This window comes from Myiozetetes cayanensis, unplaced genomic scaffold (genome assembly GCF_022539395.1).
Source record: "Myiozetetes cayanensis isolate MyiCay16 unplaced genomic scaffold, myiCay2020 scf22, whole genome shotgun sequence".
NCBI lineage: Eukaryota > Metazoa > Chordata > Aves > Passeriformes > Tyrannidae > Myiozetetes > Myiozetetes cayanensis.
This window is the reverse complement of record NW_026087434.1, coordinates 12,135,053-12,156,355: the sequence shown is the minus strand read 5'-3', so window position 1 is coordinate 12,156,355 and position 21,303 is coordinate 12,135,053. Positions and strand designations below refer to the sequence as shown.

The following is a 21,303-nucleotide window of genomic DNA, read 5'->3' as shown; positions in this document are numbered from 1 at the left end:
CCTCCAAGCTCACGGAAATCTCCCACCTCCGCAGGTCACATGATGGGATGATCACGTGATCCCTGCGTCACGTGACCAGCGCAGCGGTAACCCGGAAGTGCCGTCACTCGCCATGGCGCCGGCAGAACCCGGCTCGCCATGGCGTCAGTAAGCGAGCACTGGAGGCGCTGCAGGCCCCGGTGTCCCGATCCTGCTCCGCGGGAACGGTGAGCGTGGGCAGGAGGCTTAATGGGACACCCGCGGGGCACCCCGTCCGGGGACAGCCAAGAGCAAGAGCTGGGCTGGCACCGGGGCGGTACCGCACACAAACCCCCTCACAGACCCTCCCGCCGGGGCCCGCCCCTCGCCCCGCCCATAGCACCGCCCCCACCCATTGGCTGCCCGCGCTGGCGGGGCGGGCCCAGCGTGCCGATTGGCCGCGATGGGCGGGCCAGCCCCTCCTCCCTGGGCTGGGCCCGCCCCCCGGAGGGCAGCGGTGACGTCGGTTTGGGGGGTACCGTGACCGCGTTCTCCCCATCCCTGAACTGTGGAAGAGTGAACTTGCAGCTCTTTAAAGAACTAAAGGATCCTATGGGAAACTGTCCTTAAGGACACAGGCTGGCAGCTCTTTGAGGCTGCTTTTTTTGAGTGCGAGAGCTTCATCCCCAAGTGTAAGGAATCGAGCAGGGCAGGCAGGAGGTAGCCTGAGAAGGCATAGGGATATTGTTTGGATATGTAGGGATGCGATCAGGAAAACCAAGGCGCAGATGCAACGGGACTCATGGTAGTCCAGCACGGCTTCACTGAGGGCAAGGGGTGTGTGACCAGTCTGGTGGCCTTCCGTGATGAGGAAGGCTGACCAGTGTCAGCCCTGGACTGGATTGGACGGGTGTGCTGTAAGGCCTTGGGCATGGTCCCTCGTGGCATCCTCATCTCCAAACCGGGGAGCTGGGAGGAGCTGTAGGAACCCATAGGGGCTGGGGGGGTCTATGGTGGCTCTAGGGCACAGAAGTTGCAGTGATCTATGGGGGTACGGGGCTTTGAGGGGGGTGTAGAGGCCCCTCATATCTATTAATATCTATTAGGCACAGGGGGTGTGGCCATTCCCAAGTGGATGTCACTGCTGATGGGAAAGGTGAGGCCAGCTGGGCTTTGGTGGCACAGGGGAGGACACAAAGAGTGGGACTCTGAGGGGCCCGGGTGGGTACCTGGAGCTACTCCCTGGCAACCTCTTTGGTGCCAAACTGCCGTCCCCCTCTCCTGTTTTTAGGCTCAGCTCCACTCGTGTGTGGACCAGTGAGTGTCAGGGGCCTCTTGAGTGAGGTGGGGGCCCAGTGCCTGGTCCAGAATTGGGACCAGAATCATGACTAAGGTGATGATCATGAGGAGAGTGACCACAACTGCACCCTCAGCAGGACGCTGTGGTGATGGTGGTGGTTGTGACCACCTCTCCATGGCACTGGTGACACCCTGAGGACAGTGGTGCTGCTGACAGGTGTTAGTGCCACTGCTGGTGACATCCACAGTGAGGACATGAACACGGTGCACATCCTGGTGACTGCAGCAGTGAGGGACCCACCTGGCCCCTCCCCCAACCTGCCACTGGCTCCTCTGCCAGCACTGGGGGGTCTTTGCCTTTTGCCCCCCAGTGACACTATCACAGGTGGGAGTAGAAGGCTTAGACAAAATTTATTAGAAGAATCCCTGCTGTTGAGTCATGAGGTGCAGAAAGGGCTCCCTTGCTTTCTAAACTCAGAAGTTTGGGTGCATCTGAATCCAATCTTAGCCTCAGATTACGTCAGTAGTTTAAGGAATTATAGAGGTGTGACTGAACGACTTTTGTCCTCAGGTTTTAATGACTGGCAAAATGAGCATATTTATATAAAATGAATCATTTATTATTACAAATGATCAGACAAAAGATCTTAACCAGAATTATTTACAACACAATATAAATGCTAAAACTACTAGTAGTATGGTATAAGATAAGATAGTGCACTATATTGAAGCATTATTAAATTAATTAAATATAAAAGCAAATATATTAAAGCTAGCAAAAAGAAGTTAATTAGAGATTTGATGTAACTCACCCATATCAACCCTCATGGGGAGATCTCTTTCGCTCAACTTTGAGGAATATCCTTGGAGGGTGTCTCCACCCAAGGGAGGAATCTCTACACATACACCCCAAGAAGGGTTATGTTAGAAAACATGACTGTGTGCAAGGGGACTGGACTTCTGTAGTAGAAACTGATTGACTGTAAATCACAAATTTACGGGCCAACTACCAGCTTATCTGCCACATCCAGCTTCAAAAAGCAGGATGTGTGTTAGGAGTTTGGTGAACTAGGCTGGTTTTAGCATAATTCAACACCAAAAAACATTACTGTGGCATCAGCAGTAACTCATCATAAACAGCTTGCATTGCTTGCATTCTCTGATTGGATTCTAGGCCTTACTGGGGTAGGACCCCTGCCACAAACCCCCATGGTGGTGGGGAGGGGCTCTGTTTGCTTAACCCTGAGGGCCTATGGAGTATTTGCCCTCCAGCTCTGTGCTCAGACCCCCAGAGGTCTCCCAAGCCTCACTGTCAGGGGTAGCCCTGTCTCTGATGTCCAGGCTCTGCATGTTCCCACCCTGCCCTGGGGACATGGTGAGCTCTGGGTACTGATTTAATGGTGTCCCATAGGCCGATGATGGCACCTCTCATGGCCAGTGGGGACAAGCCTTGAGTGGCCACTCCACAGAGACATCCCTGACTCTGTCCCCATCCCTGTGCCCAGAGCCACTGAGTCCTTGTTCCCATTCCCACCCTCATCCATGTGCCTAGTGCCCAAAGACGATGGCAGGTGTCGGGGGTGGCTCAGCCTTGGATATAGTCCAGGGCACTGTCCCTGGTCACCCCCAGCTGCTCCACAGTGGTGGGTGACAGCTGGTGGCCATAGTCCCAGATGTGGTGGTTGTCTTCCCAGATGCTGAAGTTATGGCTCAGTGGCTGGATCTCCAGCTGGGCAGCCCTGGTGTCACTACAGGCCCCACTGCGGCCCCAACCCCTCACCACAGAGAGGGGGGACACCCCCACCACCCCAGGGACACCCTCTCTGGCAATGCCCCCCACTTGGGAACATGCACCTCTCCTAGGGACACCTCTGCTGGGGACAGCAGGGTCTAGACCAGAACTGTGTTTAGGACCAGGACCAGGACCAAGGTGGTGAAAATGTTCAGAACCAGGACTTGGAAGCAAGACCAGGGCCAGAATCACAACCATCCGGATGGTTGTGGACCAGGACCATCTAGAGGGGCTGTCTGTGCTGGAAGGACATGGTGCCAGTGATGTGCTGCTCCTCAGGGCCCAGCATCCACTGCTGAGTGTTGTGCACTGGCTCAACCTGGTGCAGGCAGGTGTTGATGTGCATGTCCCCACAGCTGCTGCTGCACAGGTTGGTGTTGCACCTGCAACCAGGGACACCTATCTGGCATCCAGCCCTGGACTCCCAGGGACCCCAAATCCCACAGCATTTTGACTGAATGTATTCTTTTCAAACTCCATGCTTATCTTCCCTCTGATTTAATCGATTACTCTCAATTCAAACTGTATTCAGCTGTGGTTCATACCTGATTAATTATTTCATTGGATAACAGTCGTGTCATTTTGAAATAAATAGATAAAATTCTTAAAAGTTTTTTGAGCAGTGAAATCTCTAAAGCACCATCAGAGACCTTTTGACTGATGTCAGTACTTTCTGTTTTTCTTAAAAGTCTCCAGCAACAAGAGTTAAAAATGGTGGCTTGTTCTGAAAATTGAACTTACTTTTCAGAAGATTTTTCAGGGAGGATATGCTGAGACAAACAGGTGCTTTTATGCAGCATGAGACCATCTGTGAAGGTAAACAGTCTGCCTCTTGCCATCCATAAACCATATGGTGGTTAAAAAACCAGACCAGCACTGACTTCTAAGCTCATGTCTTGCAAGCCTCACGTATTCTGGTTTTTTGTATTGTATTTGCTCATGTATTTGCTATAGTGTGGAACTGAATTAAACAGTCCCTAGGTATAGTGTTGAAAACACAAGGTGACATATGTCCAGTCTGGAGCACAGTAGGAAGACTGTCTCCTGGTCTTCTAGCCAAGATAGAAAAGGTTTTAAAAGGCATGGAAGAGAAAGGAAGAGAAGGCTAAAGTGATCTTTTTTACATAGAATTTGGGAGTGAGAGGGAAAAATAAAGGGAGAGGCACCAAGCACTGAAATCCTTGAAGGAATGGAGATTTGACTATACTATGGAACAACATTGTACTGCCAATTACAGGTTTTCCATAGGCATTTGTAAGTTATGAGGGAGACCAGAATTTGAAAACCATGAAACATTTTTAAAGTTTCCCGCTGATCATAGTAGACCAAAAATGTAATCTGACTGGCCATGATAAGTTGTGCACAGTGAGAACTGATCTCTTTCCTTAAATCCGTAGGAGGGAGTCTGTGAGCAAAAAATCCTTCAGGAGCACTGTAAGGCACTAGATATTATAGCTGGCCAAAGTGGAACCATGACAGTGTCTGAGCCAGTTCCTGGACAAGGATGCTGTCTGCTCTCATCAGAGTGTGAAAAACATTCTCTTGTTCTAGTGTGCAGCCTGTCTGCAGGTATGGTATGAAGCTACTTCTGCTCAGCTGTAAGCAAGGCAGAGAATTTAGGCCAAAGTGCAATGACTCTTTTCAAGGAGCATGTAAGATAACTGATATGCAATTTTTATAAATGGGATAACTGCTGGGTAATTTGGAGGTGGAGAGTCTTGGTAGGGCACTCAGTAATCATGTCAGTAACACTTTATCAGGCTGGAATTACCTGGTGACCAGATTGGAACCACATAATTTAAGTATGGATGTTGCCAAACTGCGACCAATGACCAAAAAGCAATTCCGAGTCAATTGTTTCTTTGGAAGGAGTTTGAGAAGAAAAAGAGCAATAAAACGGCTACAAAAAGCTATTCAGAAGTAGAAAAAAACAGTGAATGAAATCAGGTACAAAGAAAAGATAAGATCTTCCAGCAGTAGGGGTGCAGATGCCTGTGGATTTTAATGAAGCTGACAGCACATCGAAGCCCACCAGGAAGCTGGAGGGAAACCTGTTGGTCAACCCAATAGAGTCTCCCTGTGGAGAATAGAGGGCTGGTTGACTATGTGCTTGTGTGTCTCTATTACTGAGAAGAATACCAAGTTTCCTTGTAGCTTTTGGTCAAGATTTTTATCTTTTGGAGTATGTAGGAGGAACCATGCCTACATACTGTGGCACACGTGTGAGAAGAGAACATCAAATAAATAATTGCATGGACTGAGGAATGGCAGTGCATGGACTGACTTGCGCAGGCAGCATGTTTGACTTGAACTAGGTGTTCTGCTGTTGACACTGTATTTCTGATTTTAAAGTGTCTGGCTCTTGCACTGTAATCACAGTACTTTTCAAAAAGCAGGTTTTTAATAAAAAAAATTTTAATATTAGTTTTTTTGCGTCGAGAATGGAAATTATGTTCCTGCTGCTCCCAGGACCAAACATGCTGACTTCTTTTTCAAGCAAGAATTTCTGTGGTTTTCAATGCTTGAAAATATGCATGGTAGTATTATAAGATGGGCTAATCTTGCAAGTCAACAACAGGTCTCTGAGGAGAGCATCGTTCAAAAATGATTTTGATATAGGTATAAAGGCAGGAATTCTAGCAAATACCAAAAGTATCTTAAAGTAGAAGCTGTCCTGTCAGTATGTTCAGTGATCTCAAAGCTATTCAAAGAAAATACAAAGAGAATCAATGCAATAAGAATGAAAGAATAATGAAACAAGGGTTGAGGGGGGACAAAAAAGGTAAAATTCACCTACAATGTCGCTTAGATGAGATGAATGGGGAATACAGGACTCACTACAGCCTACATGTTCCCTTATCCAGAACAGAATAAGCACATAATTAAAATACTTGGCCTGGCTAGTGTTAAAAATGTCTCTGACTTTAAGTGTTAGAGACATATACCCTCTCAAAGTATATGAAAATCCATATGTCTTTCCATTTCTACTCAAAGAAAGAAATTGTAGATGTTGCACTGATTAAACCTTGCTGTGGACAAGAATATGGCCATGTTTAGGGAGTTCACAAACCCCAAAAATGGTAACTGTAAAGATGGAATCATCTTTCTGGGACAGAAATCTTAGTTTCTTATTCCTGGATGAATGCTAGCTGCCAGTGTCCCTAATCATTGCTTTCTCTATAGTGAGTTAAACTCTTCCTCCAAAAAAATAACAAAAGCACAAACAAAACATTGAAGAATATCCACTGAATGCTTTGTCCAGCACTTCTGAACAATGTGAAATGTCAGTAATGCAGATGTTTGTAAGTGCATGCTGATGCTTTCAGGCAGTGACCTGGGTTGAGCACTTCAGGGAAACAAGCTCTAGATCTTCAGATTTGGACACTGTTAATCTCTGGCATCATCTGGGACAGTTTCTGGAGCTCAGGATATAGAAACTTTCAGAATCAGATGAGGGAGAGAGAAAGCCTCACTTTTGTTCAAGTTTCCTTGTAGGTAACTTAGCCTTTAAATGGGAACTGCCCTCTAGAAGAGTTTTTAGTTATTCCTGTTGCTCTGGTGTTCCCAACCATGCTCTGAAGATGGCAGTGCATAATACATTTCTCTAGTACTTCAACAGAGTAAGATTTCTGTGCTTGGGAAGATTTGGGTGTTTTGGTTATTGCAGTCACTGTATTGGAACTCATAAATATCTTTAGTGCGTGCTTTTTTTTTTTTTCCCCCCAATGTTTTACCTTCCCAGAAAAAAATATTTCCAGACTCTGAATGAACTAATCAAACAACACATCGTGTTCCCTTAAAGGAACAAACTAGCTCAGTTGTTGATAGGGAACTGCACATTTGTTTATTAAAAACTGATGCTTTAAAAGTAAGAGAAGATAGCTGGAGCTTTAAGAATGATGGAAAATTAGATGACCTTGCTGTTGCTGCAGGTGGCTTGGCACAACTTCTCAGCTCATTTGAGTTAATGTTTTTACATTTTCTTGTAGAAAATGATGTACATTACAGGACACCATGACCATTTTTTATTGGAAAACAGGTTTTTATTAATATCTGTCATTCATGATGGAGTTGTTCTAGAAAGAAATGCATGCAATGTTTCAAGTGTTGGCACACTATACAATTCTGTGGTTTGGAGATCTTAAACATTAAATCATGAGTTCTTTGGCAGGCAACATCAGCTTTCACAGACAAGAACACACATCTTGCTTCCTGAAATCATTAGCTTCTAGAGCAAGTTAGGTTTACAAATTATGTCTCAAAGTCCCCTCCTACACTCTCTTAAATAACCTTGTGCCCATTCCTAGTCATCAAAAACAAGCACTGTCCTGGTACCTGCAAACCTAACCACGAAGTCTTTGTTTTTTGTTAGAACACTCCAACATCAATGGCTCATCATTTATAGAATTGAATTCTCTCACTGGAGATGAAAATTAGAGTTTAGATGCCCAGGTACACAGCACAAACAGAAGTGTGAATCTGTTTGTCAGAACTGCAGTTTTAAGACAGTGAAATAATTTTTTGAAAAAACAAAACAGGGACGATTTATGGTAAAACCGCCTTCTCCCTAGAATTTCAAAGGTCAGCCCGTAAGTGTGATTGTCAGGTTAACAATCACAGCTACTCTGCCCTTCTGTAACCGTCCCTGGAGTCCAGGCCTGAGATCATCAGCACAAGAAGGATGTGGCACTGTTGAAGGAGTCCAGAGGAGGCCACAGCGTTGTTCTGAGGACTGGAACACCTCTGCTCTGAAAATAGGCTGAGAGAGCTGTGAGTGTTCAGCCTCCAGAAGAGAGGTCTCTGGGAACTCCCCATTGCGGCCTTCTGGTATGTGAAGGGGGCTTATAAAACAGAGGGAGAACAACTTTTTACATGTGCAGATAATGATAGGACAAGGGGCTTCAGTTTTAAACTAAAAGAGGAAAGATTTAGAGTAGGTGTGAGGAGCAAGTTCTTTACTCAGAGGGTGATGAGGCACTGGCACAGGTTGCCCAGAGAGGTTGTGGCTGCTCCATCCCTAGAAGTGTTCAAGGCTTGGAACCTTGAACATGTATAGGGCTTGAATGGAATTTGGAGCAACCTGGTCTAGTGGAAGGTATCCTTGCCCATGGCAGGGGAGCGGAGCAAGAAGCGCTTTAAATTCCCTTCCAATACAAAACATTCTGTGATTTGATGAACAGATAATGTCTCTCTGCAGAAATGCAAAAGTTAAATCACCTACCTAGAGTTGGTATGGTCCTGAAACTGCTGGGAAAGAGGCAGATCTGTCTAGCAGATACCAAGAATGGAAAGCAGCCTGTAGCCCCTGGCAGCACAGGATGCCAGCCTCGTCTTTTTTCCAACATTCATCTGCCTGCAGCAGCTCTGTATGATGCACTGACTCCCAAGTCAGCTTGCTCAGAGGCCTTTTCCTGACACATTCATACATTATTCATATTGCTGAACTATGGTTATTGCAAGTGGCAACTTCTTTATGGTACCTTTTCCTTGGTTTTAAAGACCTGTTGTTATGGATTTTACACAAATGGTTTGATGTCTAAAGTTAATTGAAGGCCAATCACAAGAAATTAAAACATTATTATGAACAACAAAAAGCAAGGCAGAAGGAGAGGTTGTTCTTTATTCAGTTGAATTGATACTGTAATAAGAGTTTAATATCACTGCCTAAGCTGCTGGGCCAGATAGGTCAGGCATGTGGATCACGCTGGATGCTATATTTACTCTGGCTCTGCCTCTCTCACAGGGCTGTATATAGCCATTCTCATTCAGGGAAAGCAACCTCAACAAATCAATGCTCTATGAAATTGCTAGAGGATCTTAATTAAACCTGTAATACAAAGGTTTACAAAAATACAGTAGAATGCTTTATCTGTATCTGGAGTCTTCATAGCCATAGTAAGTGATTATATTTTCTATATCTTTTAGAACAGCAAATACTTCTATTGTGAGTTTTATCTGAAATTTGGATTAAAAGCTTTTTCTCTGTCTTCTAATAATAGCAACATAATTAAAAGTTTGTAACTAAAAGTTCAGTGTTATATTTTAGCCTATGTTTTGCCTTAAGGCATAATAGAATGTACACATATATGTACATACAAAGATGGCAAAACCAGAAAAAACCCACAATATTACCCTGTCTATTAAATAATAATACTATGAACTGATTGGAAAACAACCTACTGCTTCAAGCCTTTGGTATTCTGATCACTGTATTTTCTATATATGAAGACATTGGGGTTTTAGATAAGAATATTTGAAAAATAATGAATGTGTATTATGATTACTGTACTCTCATATGGTCTTTTGTTTCCCACAGAGATGGGTATTCTTGCTGTATTTGCTCTACCATTGCTTCTCTTAGGGATCAGTGGAATTATTTATATTTACCAGTCAGTCAGGTGGCTTTTGTCCAAGTCAGCGGTGCAGAACAAGGTGGTGGTGATTACGGATGCCATTTCTGGACTAGGCAAGGGTGAGTTGTCTCATTTCTTTTCAGAGAACAGAAGTAGCCAGAAAACCACCCTGGGTGATATAACGTGCACACATTATCTTGTATATATTCATAACTGACTGGATGAAGGAGAAATTAGGAAATATATTTATGAAAAAACACTATGATTTTTAAATTTATATTTTTAGGCTCAGCCTCAGGAACTGTTGATAAACTTCTAGGAACTACAGAGCTTTGTATTTATTTAATTCAATAGAATGAGAGGTTTTATAAGCACACTGAGTGCTATTTTTAGCATGTTGTTGCTATGAGATCTTATTACATAGGCTGTCACAGGAGAGTAGTGGCAAATCATATAAACAGGTGTCATCTTACTCTTCACATGTTTCTTTTCAGCCCTTAAAGACTTCAAAATTTCTTGCTCCCTGTAAACAGCAGTGCTCACCCCTCTGTTGCTGTTTGTATCTCTGCCCCCTCTATCACCCATGTTACTCCTCTTCCCTTGACATCGTCCAGTACTTCCAACTGGGCAGCCTGGTTATGTGTAATTGTGAATTCAGAGGACAGAAGGAAAGGGAATGAGATAGTTTTTCTATTTAAATGGCTCAATGCCTGGGTGGCTCTGGCAAGACCTTGGAACCCCTTCCAGTGTCTGATGAGACTCCAAGAGATCTGGAGAGGGACTTTAGACAAGAGCCTGGAGTGACAGGACAGGGTGGAATGGCTTTCCACTGACAGAGAGCAGGATTAGATGGGATATTGGGAAGAAATTCCTCCCTGTGAGAGTGGCACAGGTTGCCCAGAGAAGCTGGCTGGTTGGTCTTTAAGATCCTTTCCAACCCATATGAGTCTGTGATATACTTTTTGGCTCCTGTTTCCTGCCTACATGATGTTGTTGATTAAAGGTACCAAGTCATATATTGCTTATGTGCAGTCCTGCTCTAGGCTCCACTTGAGGGGCAGTAGATTCAAGTGCCTGATAAGGCAAACATAGCTCGAGATTATATTTTGGTGTTTTTAATGAAGACTTGCTGTCTGTTAAAACCTTTGCACTCCCAAGCAGAGAACAGATGGGGAAAAGGAATGCTCCTGCAGAATTAGTCCTTAGCAGAACAGAGCAGAGATCTGCAATGGAGGCTGGTAGGACAAGGTATGAAATAATTCTGGCCTCCTCATCCTATCTGGTCGTTCCCTTTACCTGATACATTTCAGGTTCAGTTGAAGATAATATTAATGTGCATTTTCTCAGGTTGATTATTGTTGTGGTTTAAGAATGGTATTTCCCAATTTGGTGTTCACTGAAACGCCACGTGCTGCTTGCTCACTCCCTCCATCCCCCTGTGGAGGGATGAAGAGGAGAATTAGAGACACAAAAGGCAGAGATCATGGGTTGCAATAAGAACAATTTACTGGAAACACCAATGAGAGATGAAAATGAACATCAACAATACCAATGACAGAGGGTACAAGGTAGGCAAATGATTCACACCAATGACTTACCATGTGGAACCGACACCACCTGACTGCTCAGTCAACAAACCGGAAAGATGCGCCTGCCCTGTGCAGGGCTGGGGTGGGAGCGAACAACCCCAGGGTCCTGCCGTACATCTCCTAGCTACTGCAAAAGTTACCACCACTCTGGCAGGAACCAGGGCATTTATATTTCAATATTTTTACTGGGGAGGCATGATTCAAAGAACTTCTGTTGAGATTGGGTGTGTCGTAGAATTATAGGATGTCTGGGTTTCTAGATAAAAATCTCACTTGGAGCAGAAATACCACCGGTGCTAGATCTGTTTGGGTGTGGCTTCAAGACAAATCTTGGAACCTTCCAAGAATAAAGAACCTTTTTTGAACATTTCTCCAGCTGTCTTGCCTTTTTTTTTTTTTTTACAGGTTTGAATAAATAATGCAAAATTTACTGTGCAGTCCACTCATGCATATGGATGGCCATTTGTCCAGGGCTTTAAAATACTGGCTGTGTGGCCAGTAGCTCTGTATGTGAGCTCTTAAGAAACATCCACATTCTTTTTCCTACATGCCAGAATTTCTGAACTAAAGACAACATTCATCAAAGTTAAAAAACAAAACCAAACTATGATGATCAAAGATGTTTTCAATGGTTTATGGCTATTATTGAAACTTAATTCCTGTTTCTTCTGAGTGCTATAACTCAGAAAAGTCCAGGAAGCTTCTAGAGGAGGACATCATTAGTTTCCCTTTTTCACCTTTATTGCTGTTCACACAGTGCTCTTTTTTGCATTTTTTTCACAATATTGACCCAACTACTGTTTATAGGGAAAATAATAGTATAGTTGTACTGACAAATAATCTTTTGGGCTTTAAATCAAAACTTTTTCTGCACTAGAAAAGAAAGAAAATTAAAGACATTTGTAAAATTACTGTTGTAAATAATGAAAAAGATTGCTTAAATAAAAGCCTCCAGCTGCACGGGTTTGCAAAAATACAAGATTGATCCATAAATGCTTCCATACAGATATTAAGAGCTAACATGAGCATTTAAGAAATCTTAATTGGTAGATAAGCATAACTGGACTTCCTGTGAATACTGAAATATGAAGAAAATTCTTCTTGGAGGACAGCAAACCATAGCACTGGGGTTGTTCTGTTGTCAGCAAAGGCCATATGAGCTGAGACAAAACAAATAGGCTGAAAGGCGTCGTAAGACCATATTAATTTTCATTCAATGCTGCATACGTAGCTATCTTATAGACTTGATTTAGAGACCAAACATGAGAGCTCCAAGGCTGAGAGCTTTTTGGAAGACCTAATCAGGAAAAATAACTCTTGATTTTCAATCATAAAAGTACACATAATCCATTGTCAGCTAACTCTCTGGCTGCATGCAAAGCAGACCTCTGCTTTGGGGCACCTTGGACACATCATCGGCTGTATCCCCAGGCCTATTTGTGGGATGTTATGTATTCTGAGAAATAAAAGGCAGGCAAATGTGTGCTTTTCTTGGTGAGGAGGACAGCCTTGATGGATTCCTGGACTGTTTCATTGCAGTTGTGTCACTGTAGCAGCCTACAACTGCCCGAGGGATACAACTAACAATGAATTCCTCAAAGATTCCCATGAGGTATCTATGCTCCACATTTTTAAATGCCTGGTTTTGGTCAAACTAACAGGATGGTGAGGAATATATTCTTCCTCAACACTACCAAGAGAAGAAGTTGTTAAAGTGCTCCAGCCTTGTATCTCATAATTTGGCTTGAACTGGTCATACAACCCCATGAAGACCTGCACTAATGAGTTGGCTGCAGTCTTGTGCTGAGAGAGGATGATGGGTAACACTGACTGCCAGTTCCATTTGTTATGAGAGTCCCCACTTTCACAAAAGCACAGTCGTAGTTCACTTGTATGAAAAAGGGAGAAGAATCTTCCCCAGAGACCTAGCTTAAATTGGGGTAAATCCCTAGCTCAGAATGTGTCTGAATGAAGAAAATGCAGTGCCAGCCACAGCGTTCCGAGAAACTTTCCATTTCCCTATTCAGGAAGGATGTGGGGAATGTAGCTTGAGAAAGCTGATCCCTGATGCCTCTGCTGATTACTGGGAAGGTTTAGTACTCAGGAGATAAAGCTCTTGGGGTAAGTTACATCTGGAGGGAAGGGTCTGTATGAGAAAGGGGTGTTCCGCCTGTGCACCAATGGGTGGTGAGTTTATCTGTATTACTCTTTATCAAAGTTGTAGATGAGCTCCATGTTGCCAAGAGTTTTGTGAGGGTAACACAGAGTGTTACTGTTTATTGAGGTTTGTTGTCTTCTTTATAGTGCATCACACATGAAGGTTTGCAAAAGATGCACTTTGTATTGTAACAACCTTGGGTGTTTTTGTATGCAGTTTTATTTATAGCAAAAGTGTCTGTGAAATATATTCAGAAAAATTTTTCTAACTCAAATGCATTATTCATTAACTGACATATTGTTCTTTTCTTGATTACTTTGTTATTAAATCCCATTACTAAACAGTAGCATTGTACTGTACCATTAATTGTTCATTATAACACTACATTGAATTAGAATTTATTACTCACATATGTACTATTACATTTCAGTGCTTTCTTCTTTTTTTATACATATATGTTCTCTCAAAATTAGTTAATTTTAAAGCATGGATTCAACATCTTTAGCAAAAACAGCATCCCATTTCAAGCAAAGTAAACAAAATCAAATTGTCATTATTGTAATTATTTCTTTTGAATGTATTTCTCTCCTAGAATGTTCTCGTGTGTTTCACTCAGGAGGAGCAAGGCTTGTGTTGTGTGGCAGGACATGGGAAAAGTTAGAAGCCTTGTATGATGCCTTAATTAGTGTGACAGACCCAAGCATGGTATGTATTCATAGCCTGAGGTAAACACCTTGTTCAGGTACACAATGTGCTTTTAGACCCAATAAAACAAGGTACAAGAAGCATGATTCACTGTTAATGGTGACTTTGGTCACCCAGGTAATACAACAAACAGAGTCCAGAGAAAGAAACGCCTCTGAAGGTCTTCAGAGCACAATGTCAAAATCCTTGAGCTAATCCAAAGCAGTTCCTGTAAATCATCTGAGTACTCCTGCATTCTGAATAAACCACCCAGAGAGAAATCTTCAGCAGAGAAATTAACCTGATAATTTGAGTGAAAGGGATCCAAGTGCTTCATTTGTACAGGAAATGTCATTAATTTTTCCTGTAAATCATGTGCTCAAGGACCGGGAGACAGGTCTAAAGATCAAAATAATTTTTAGTTTCTCCCCCTCTTTGGAAGAAATCACAGCTAGAACACTTCCAGGAATGGGACAGCCACAGCTTCTCTGGGCAACCTGTGCCAGAGCCTCAACACTCTCATAGGGAGGAATTTCTTCCCAGTATCCCACCTAATCCTGCCCTCTGGCAGTGGGAAGCCATTTTCTCCTGTCCTGTCACTGCAGGCCCTTGTCCAAAGTCCCTCTCCAGATCTCTCTTGGAGCTCCATTAGGCACTGGAAGGGGCTTGAAGGGCTCCCCAGAGCTTTCTCCAGGCTGAGCAATGCCAACTCTCATTACTGAACTACCTCCTTGCTAGAGGGGGTTAAAAAAACCCCTAAGTTTATGTGAGAATAATAAAAACACTTTATTCAAATGTCAAGATAAATTAATTTACAAGACAAGTAAATAGAAATAAATTTTTTAGATAACAATTATCATTGCTATGAGTCTTTTCTTTATTAGACATATGCGCCAAAGCTCATACTTCTGGATATCTCAGACATAAACTGCATTCGAGATGTAGCCAAGGAAATCCTGAATTGCTATGGCTGTGTGGATATACTAATCAACAATGCAAGTATGAAGGTGAAAGGAGCAGTGCAGAGCATTTCACTGGAACTTGATAAAAAGATAATGGATGCCAACTATTTTGGACCTATAACATTAACCAAAGGTAGTTGTAATATCTACAGTTCAGCTGTCACTCGTTTCACTAAATACATTAAACTCTTTTACTTATGCAGTTTTTCTTGTATTTCTCTTTTGCAGCCATTCTTCCCAACATGATCTCAAGAAGAACTGGTCAAATTGTTCTCATTAATAGCATTCAAGGGAAAATAGGAATCCCATTTCGTGCAGCCTGTAAGTTATGCATAGCAAAAACATTGTAATGCATAGGTTGTGAGTAGTCCATGACACTGATAATAGGTTATTAAAAGTGCTAATTTACACCCTAATTCAGTAGCCTACTAATACAATATTTGGCTGAAATTTTTTTGAAGAAGTGAAACTCGGCAACAAATAGTTAAAATAGTACCTTTGAAATGTAGCTACTGCCTAAAGTACTTGAGGATAAGAGGATATCAAATGTGACAGAAAATTTTTTATATATAATATATATATAAATATATATTGCATAGATAGAATATATATCTACATCTATATTTGGTCATATTGGTAGAAGCCATCATGAAGTGTAGTGTATAAATATAAAATATGAGTAGATACAAGCTACTGCTCTGCAAAGGAAGCCTCATGCTTTTAATGTATTTATGCGTGGGAGTTTAAAAGGAGATGCAGTAATTGTATTCTGTTTGACTTTCTAGAAATTTTTCAAAGTGGTCTTTCATCCAGAGCTCTAAGGAAAATAGGCTGTCCTGAATTATGATGAAAGGTCTTTGCATGAATAAAATACAAAGTTAGTGGACAGAAAATATATAATAATAATAATGGCCAGTCTTCGCGAGCGAAGATCCGGGGAAGGTCTTTACACCTTCCAGCCTGCGCATTGGATTTTTTAGGTGAGACACAGTGTGCGCGGAACTGAGCCCACCCTTTAATCCTAAGGTTCATCTGCCAGGGCCAAGCGAGCTTGGACAGTGGCAGAAAATATAATAAATAATAATGGCCAGTCTTCGCGAGCGAAGATCCGGGGAAGGTCTTTACACCTTCCAGCCTGCGCATTGGATTTTTTAGGTGAGACACAGTGTGCGCGGAACTGAGCCCACCCTTTAATCCTAAGGTTCATCTGCCGGGGCCAAGCGAGCTTGGACGGTGGCAGCGAGGTCCTTAGGACGTAGGTGGGTTGCCTTTAAGGGCTAACGAGCCCCACCTGCCCGGGAGTGGCCCTGACCGGGAATCGAACCCGGGTCTCCGCGGTGATAGCGCGGCGCCTTTACCACTAGACCACCAGGGGACTCCTGGCAGAAAATATAGGATAGATATAAATAGACATTTTAAACTTGGGATGGATGTAAATAGACATTTTTAACTTGACAAGAGGTCAGAGTGAATGATGAACTCTGAATTAAAAGGTCTGCAAGACCTCACGATTGTGACCTTTTGTTCCATGAAAGCAAATTACAGTGATAGAAACTGTAAGGAAAGCAGTAGACAAAATAAAGTGAAACCCATCTTTATGTCTTTGTACATTTATGCATAAATCTGTGCAATGCCCATATCTTGAACATTGTGTGCAGTTTTGGTGTCCCATCTCAGAAGAAGTATAAGGACTACAAAAAAGACTCAAAAAAGAAACAACACATTGATGTGACATCTGGAATGGTTTCCGTCTAGGATACAGATAACTGTGTCGAGATACACTATTTGTATATAAAACCATGAGAAGCAGAAGAGCCAACAGAGAGAGTTTTTACAATGCTCCTACTAATATTATGTTGCATGAAATGAAGCTACCAGAAGAAAGAATGTCAAAATAAATTAATGGAGAAGCATCTCTCCATTCCCAGAGCCCCTCTGCCATTGCTTAGATTATATCAGGCATAGGTGGATTTTCATTGTAAATTGAGTCAAATAAAAGGTGAATGAGTGCTTTGCAGCTCTGCTGCACTGAACACACAGTTCCATTTGTTGGTCAAGGTTCACATACTGTCATCTTGCTTTAATACCATCCTCAATAAAAAGACACTAAAAGCAGATTAAAAAAGTCTTGACATTCAGTTACTTTCACTTTAATTTTAAAAGTAGCTTGGATTGCATCTGCAGGGCAAAGTCCCAGTTAGTGTACAAAACAGTTAGTACTCCTGCATTCCAGCAATGCACATGTATTTAACTGCGTTTTATGAATGTGTTAAAAACTGCAGAAACACATTTTTGAACTTGAAAGATGCTATAAGTATTATTTTCTAACACAGGATGTTCCCAAACCCAGGACTATTTCCGACTGGGAAATGCTGGACATGTCCAGGAGACTGCCTGTATACCTCATACACTATTGTCCTATACAAATAATTTCTTATTGCTTGTTTTGAATATGTCCTATTATAATTTCACTGGGTGAAATAATCCATTGTTCTTTTGCCTTTTGGCTAATCATTCCATGCTCATTTTCCCAAACCTTGGTGTCTTATGGAGCACTATCATACATCTACGTCCATGCAATCATATTTCTAAACATGCATATATGGGCTTTTTTCTTTTAGATGCTGCCTCCAAGCATGCTGCTGTAGGTTTTTTTGATTGTCTTAGAGCTGAAATGGAAGAATTTGATATTTCTGTCAGCACTGTGAATCCAACCTTCATCTGTTCATACCATCGCCAGCCAGCACCTGGCAACTGGGAGGCATCTATTTGGAAATGTAAGTTTTGATGGATGAAGATGGGGCCCATGTAGCACAATGGAAGCTTTTTCAGGGTGAAGACAGGAGCACAGGAAAAATAATGGAAATGACAGAAAGGATGAATGGTATGGGTAGCAAAAGAAAAGAGATATTAGAGAGGTAAGATGAGCCTGGTGAAAAGAGAAGGAACATGGAAAGAAACAACATTATGTGAGAAAATAAATACACTAGGGCATCAAGAATGGAGATGGAGGAGAGCATGAAAGGTCCAAAGGTTCCACTGCACTCAGGTTGTTCCTTCTCTTAGGGACTGTCAAGATTTTACATCAAAATTGTAAAAAAATCTTAGGGATGTACTGATAAAGAGAATGGAATGGATAAGGGCTTAAAAGTATGTAGGAATTCAACTGATTTGACTGATGCACTAGTTGTGTGTCTTCACCACCATTCCCTCAGAGTACCTGTCTGTCTGTTTGTCTGCCTGTCTGTAGCTGTCACTCCTCTCTAAAAAAGATTTACAGTCTTTTTCAGGAAGGTGGCATATGGTGTACACCCAGTGGAGGTAGCAGAGGAAGTCTTGCGCACAGTGAGCAGGAAGAAGCAGGAGGTTCTTATGGCCAACCCTATCCCCAGAGCAGCAGTGTACATTCGAACCTTCTTCCCTGAGCTGTTTTTTGCCATTGTTGCCTCAGGTATTAGGGAAAAGCTAAAGACAGAGGAGGAAAATTGATTTTGTTCAGTTATTTTCACTGGGTTTGACTTGAAAAAAAAGTTTCTGTTTCAAATGTCAGTGATTTCTGCTGCTTGCTGTGGGTAGAATAAAGCTACTACCACTGACACACATTCACCCATGGAGCTTCTACTCTTCTGGATTTAGGGAATATGAAATGTCATTTTTTACATTAGAACAGTATGGGAAAAGCCCTACTAGGAACTCTGTCACTGCATAATACAGTGATTCCCAATCTAAGTCAAAGTTTGGGGACATGCAATAACTCACCAGAATAATCTGTTAGTGCTAGAAATGATGGGAACTTACAGGAACAAAGAGATGGGGAAGCAGGGATATGTGGGAGAGAGAGGAGTAAAAACCAATGGAAAACGAAGTTAGAGCCTGGCTCAGAGTGTTCCTCAGATAAGCTTTTTGGAAATTCTAACAGGATATGCAAATGGCAAACCCAATAAAGGCTTATCTGGTTCAATATCCACAACAGGATCCTGGAGTACATGCTTAAAAAAATAGAGCAGCCTTCCAGGTTCTGGCATTCTGCTTCACAGTTTGAAACAGACTCTGTCTCTGCATTTTTTAAAAAACTATCTATATTTCACACAAATCTTTCAAGTCCTTATTTCCCTGAGGAAAGGAACTAGTCATATATAAAAAAAGACTGCCTTACATTTATTTTAAGCCTGACGTCAGGTAATATTCTCTGATATCTCCTACTTCTTTTAGTGTGAGAGACACAAAATAATGGTACTCAAGTCATTCAAGCCCAATCATTCATGCCCATCATACACTCCATGCAGTTGTCTGTTTTCCAAATTGGAGAATCCTGTAAACTATTCACTCTCTCTTTGAGAGAAGTCTAGGTTATCCTTCTTTATAATTTTTGGCTTACCATTTGGTTTTCGTTTTTGTTTCTGTTTTAGTTTTTTTAAGATGAGCAGCCCAGAGCTGCATGCAGCATTCAAAATAAATAAACAATTTGGATTCAAAGCATACAGATACTTCCTGGGTTTTTCACTTCTTTTCTTCTTTTGCATGTCTTATGCAAATTCCCTCTTTCGAGACATTTTTCTGACTTTTCTGGCTGCTCCTGATCATTGAGTTTCCTTGTTGACTCTGCCATATATTGTAATTAATCATCATGTCCAACATAAACATGGCCATTGTTCATGTCGATTGCCTAAATTCCATATATTTCCAAAATTCTCTTACTCCTACTCATTCCAGGCTCCTCTTCCCATCACATTTTCCCAGTTCATGCTGAGGCCTTGCTCTGCCTCTTGTCTCATCCTGGGGGCTGAACCAGAATATAAATAACGCTAATGTGAGGGTGTCCTGATCTTCAGTTTTTACATCTAAGGGCTTAAATTCTGTGTCCCAAACCTTCTGCCTTCCTTTCTTGTGCCGTCAGTACTCAAAGAGGTCATGACCACTTACATTTTGTCCTGTCAAAGTGCCTTGTTTGCAGAATACCTACAAAGGAAATAGCTACTCTGGAACCATGGAACCAAAGTGCTCTTGCTGCTACAAGTCCCATTGCTCGTGTAACTTTCAACAGCAGATCACTTTTATACCTCATTCATCAGCAGAGTCTCCAAACATGAAAGGAATTCTGAGGGCAAGGAAATATATGGCTATCATTTTGTGGGGATATTAACTTTTTTTACTGTATCTCTTATTCATTTGCTCTGACTTGGAGAAACCAGACTCAGCGAGGTGGTTGACCAGTGGGGAGGAGACAGTTCCTGCAGTATCGGTTCGAGTTTCGTCTCTTTTCTGTTATAGCACTGGGGTTTTATTGTTATGTGAATGACTATACCCCAACTGGGAAGTCAAACAATGACTTTGTTAAAAATTTTCTAGCTCCTCACCAGAACTCTACTCCTTCAAACAAATGGGCATTTGCTGTGGTCTCAGTTTTACCTGTGTCTGTACCTCGGCAAAAGCCAAGCCCTTCACAATTCCAAAAAACCCAAATATAGAATAACTAGGTAATTTAATTAGAAAAGGATCATGAATCATAGGACATCACAACTAAACATGAATCAACACAGTGGCTGCCTCAACCCTGGAAGTGTTCAAGGCTAGGTTGGGGTGTCCCTGCCCATGGAAGAGGTTGGAACAAGATGGTCTTTAAGGTCCCTTGCAACCCAAACAATTCTCTGATTTCCTTGATTTCTATTATTTTCTTGCTTTGTTGTAGAAACAAGTGGATTACATGTTAAAATAAGCTGAATAATCCTTCTGCTCCATTTTGCATGTTCTAGATATCAGCAGAAATTCTTCATTTAATTTCACTTACTTAAAAAATGTGAACAGTTCAAGGAGCCACAGTAAAAAGCAGTGAGAGTGACAAAGGTGACCCATCACGAAATTTTTACAGAACAGATGTGTTTTAATCTAGAAAGTAGAAGGAAGATATATCTTAATGGTTTTCGAATTCCTAAAATGTACTGCCAAGAAGATAGAATTAAACATTTTGCTGGAGGAGGACAATGTGCTAAAATTACTGCGAAGGAGATTTACAGGGACAGAATTTTCTACTAAGAATAGTTAAGTACAAAGGATAAATTGCCACAGAAATTTTCAAATGCCTGTCTTTGGAAGCTTTAAAGAAGAGATTAATGAAACATCTGTAAAAAACCAATGTAGCTTTAGTTTATCCTGCCTAGAGGAAAAGAAGGATTAGATGACCTTTTAAACAGGTCACACTTTTCTCTTATTAGATGTTTTTTTCTCATCTTGAGAACAGTGTTTCTCCACTGGTTTGTCAGAAGCAGTATTTTTTTTCCCTCTGGATAAATAAATTATTTAATTTGAAGTTTTCTATTCTGTTTGTCTGTCTCGGTTTTGCTGTCTCACCTGTGGATCTCTCTTGTATATAAAAATATTATGATAACAAATAGAAATATTATAAGTTCAGTAAGAGGTATTTTCTGTGAGCCTTACTCAACTGTATTTTAATCTATGTAGATTCCTTAATAATACTAACTTTTATAAATGAAGACAGAACTAGGCCCAC

General features: G+C 41.8%; 1 protein-coding gene across 1 annotated transcript; it reads left to right on the top strand.

The window, feature by feature from the left end:
• Positions 1 to 125: 125 nt before the first annotated feature.
• Positions 126 to 19,053, top strand: DHRS7C (dehydrogenase/reductase 7C). Its single transcript, XM_050319563.1, has 7 exons — positions 126 to 206; positions 9,366 to 9,521; positions 13,742 to 13,854; positions 14,718 to 14,928; positions 15,024 to 15,116; positions 17,417 to 17,572; positions 18,076 to 19,053. The coding sequence occupies exons 2-7, from the start codon at positions 9,368 to 9,370 to the stop codon at positions 18,282 to 18,284; spliced, it is 936 nt and encodes a 311-aa protein (XP_050175520.1). The 5' UTR covers positions 126 to 206; positions 9,366 to 9,367; the 3' UTR covers positions 18,285 to 19,053.
• Positions 19,054 to 21,303: the final 2,250 nt, after the last annotated feature.

What these genes read in the sequence shown, in the direction of transcription:
- DHRS7C (XM_050319563.1), top strand. Translation starts at nt 9,368, where the DNA reads ATGGGTATTCTTGCTGTATTTGCTCTACCATTGCTTCTCTTAGGGATC. An exon ending in CATTTCTGGACTAGGCAAGG is followed by an intron (nt 9,522 to 13,741) that starts GTGAGTTGTCTC and finishes TTTCTCTCCTAG; the next exon opens with AATGTTCTCGTGTGTTTCAC. An exon ending in GTGTGACAGACCCAAGCATG is followed by an intron (nt 13,855 to 14,717) that starts GTATGTATTCAT and finishes TTTCTTTATTAG; the next exon opens with ACATATGCGCCAAAGCTCAT.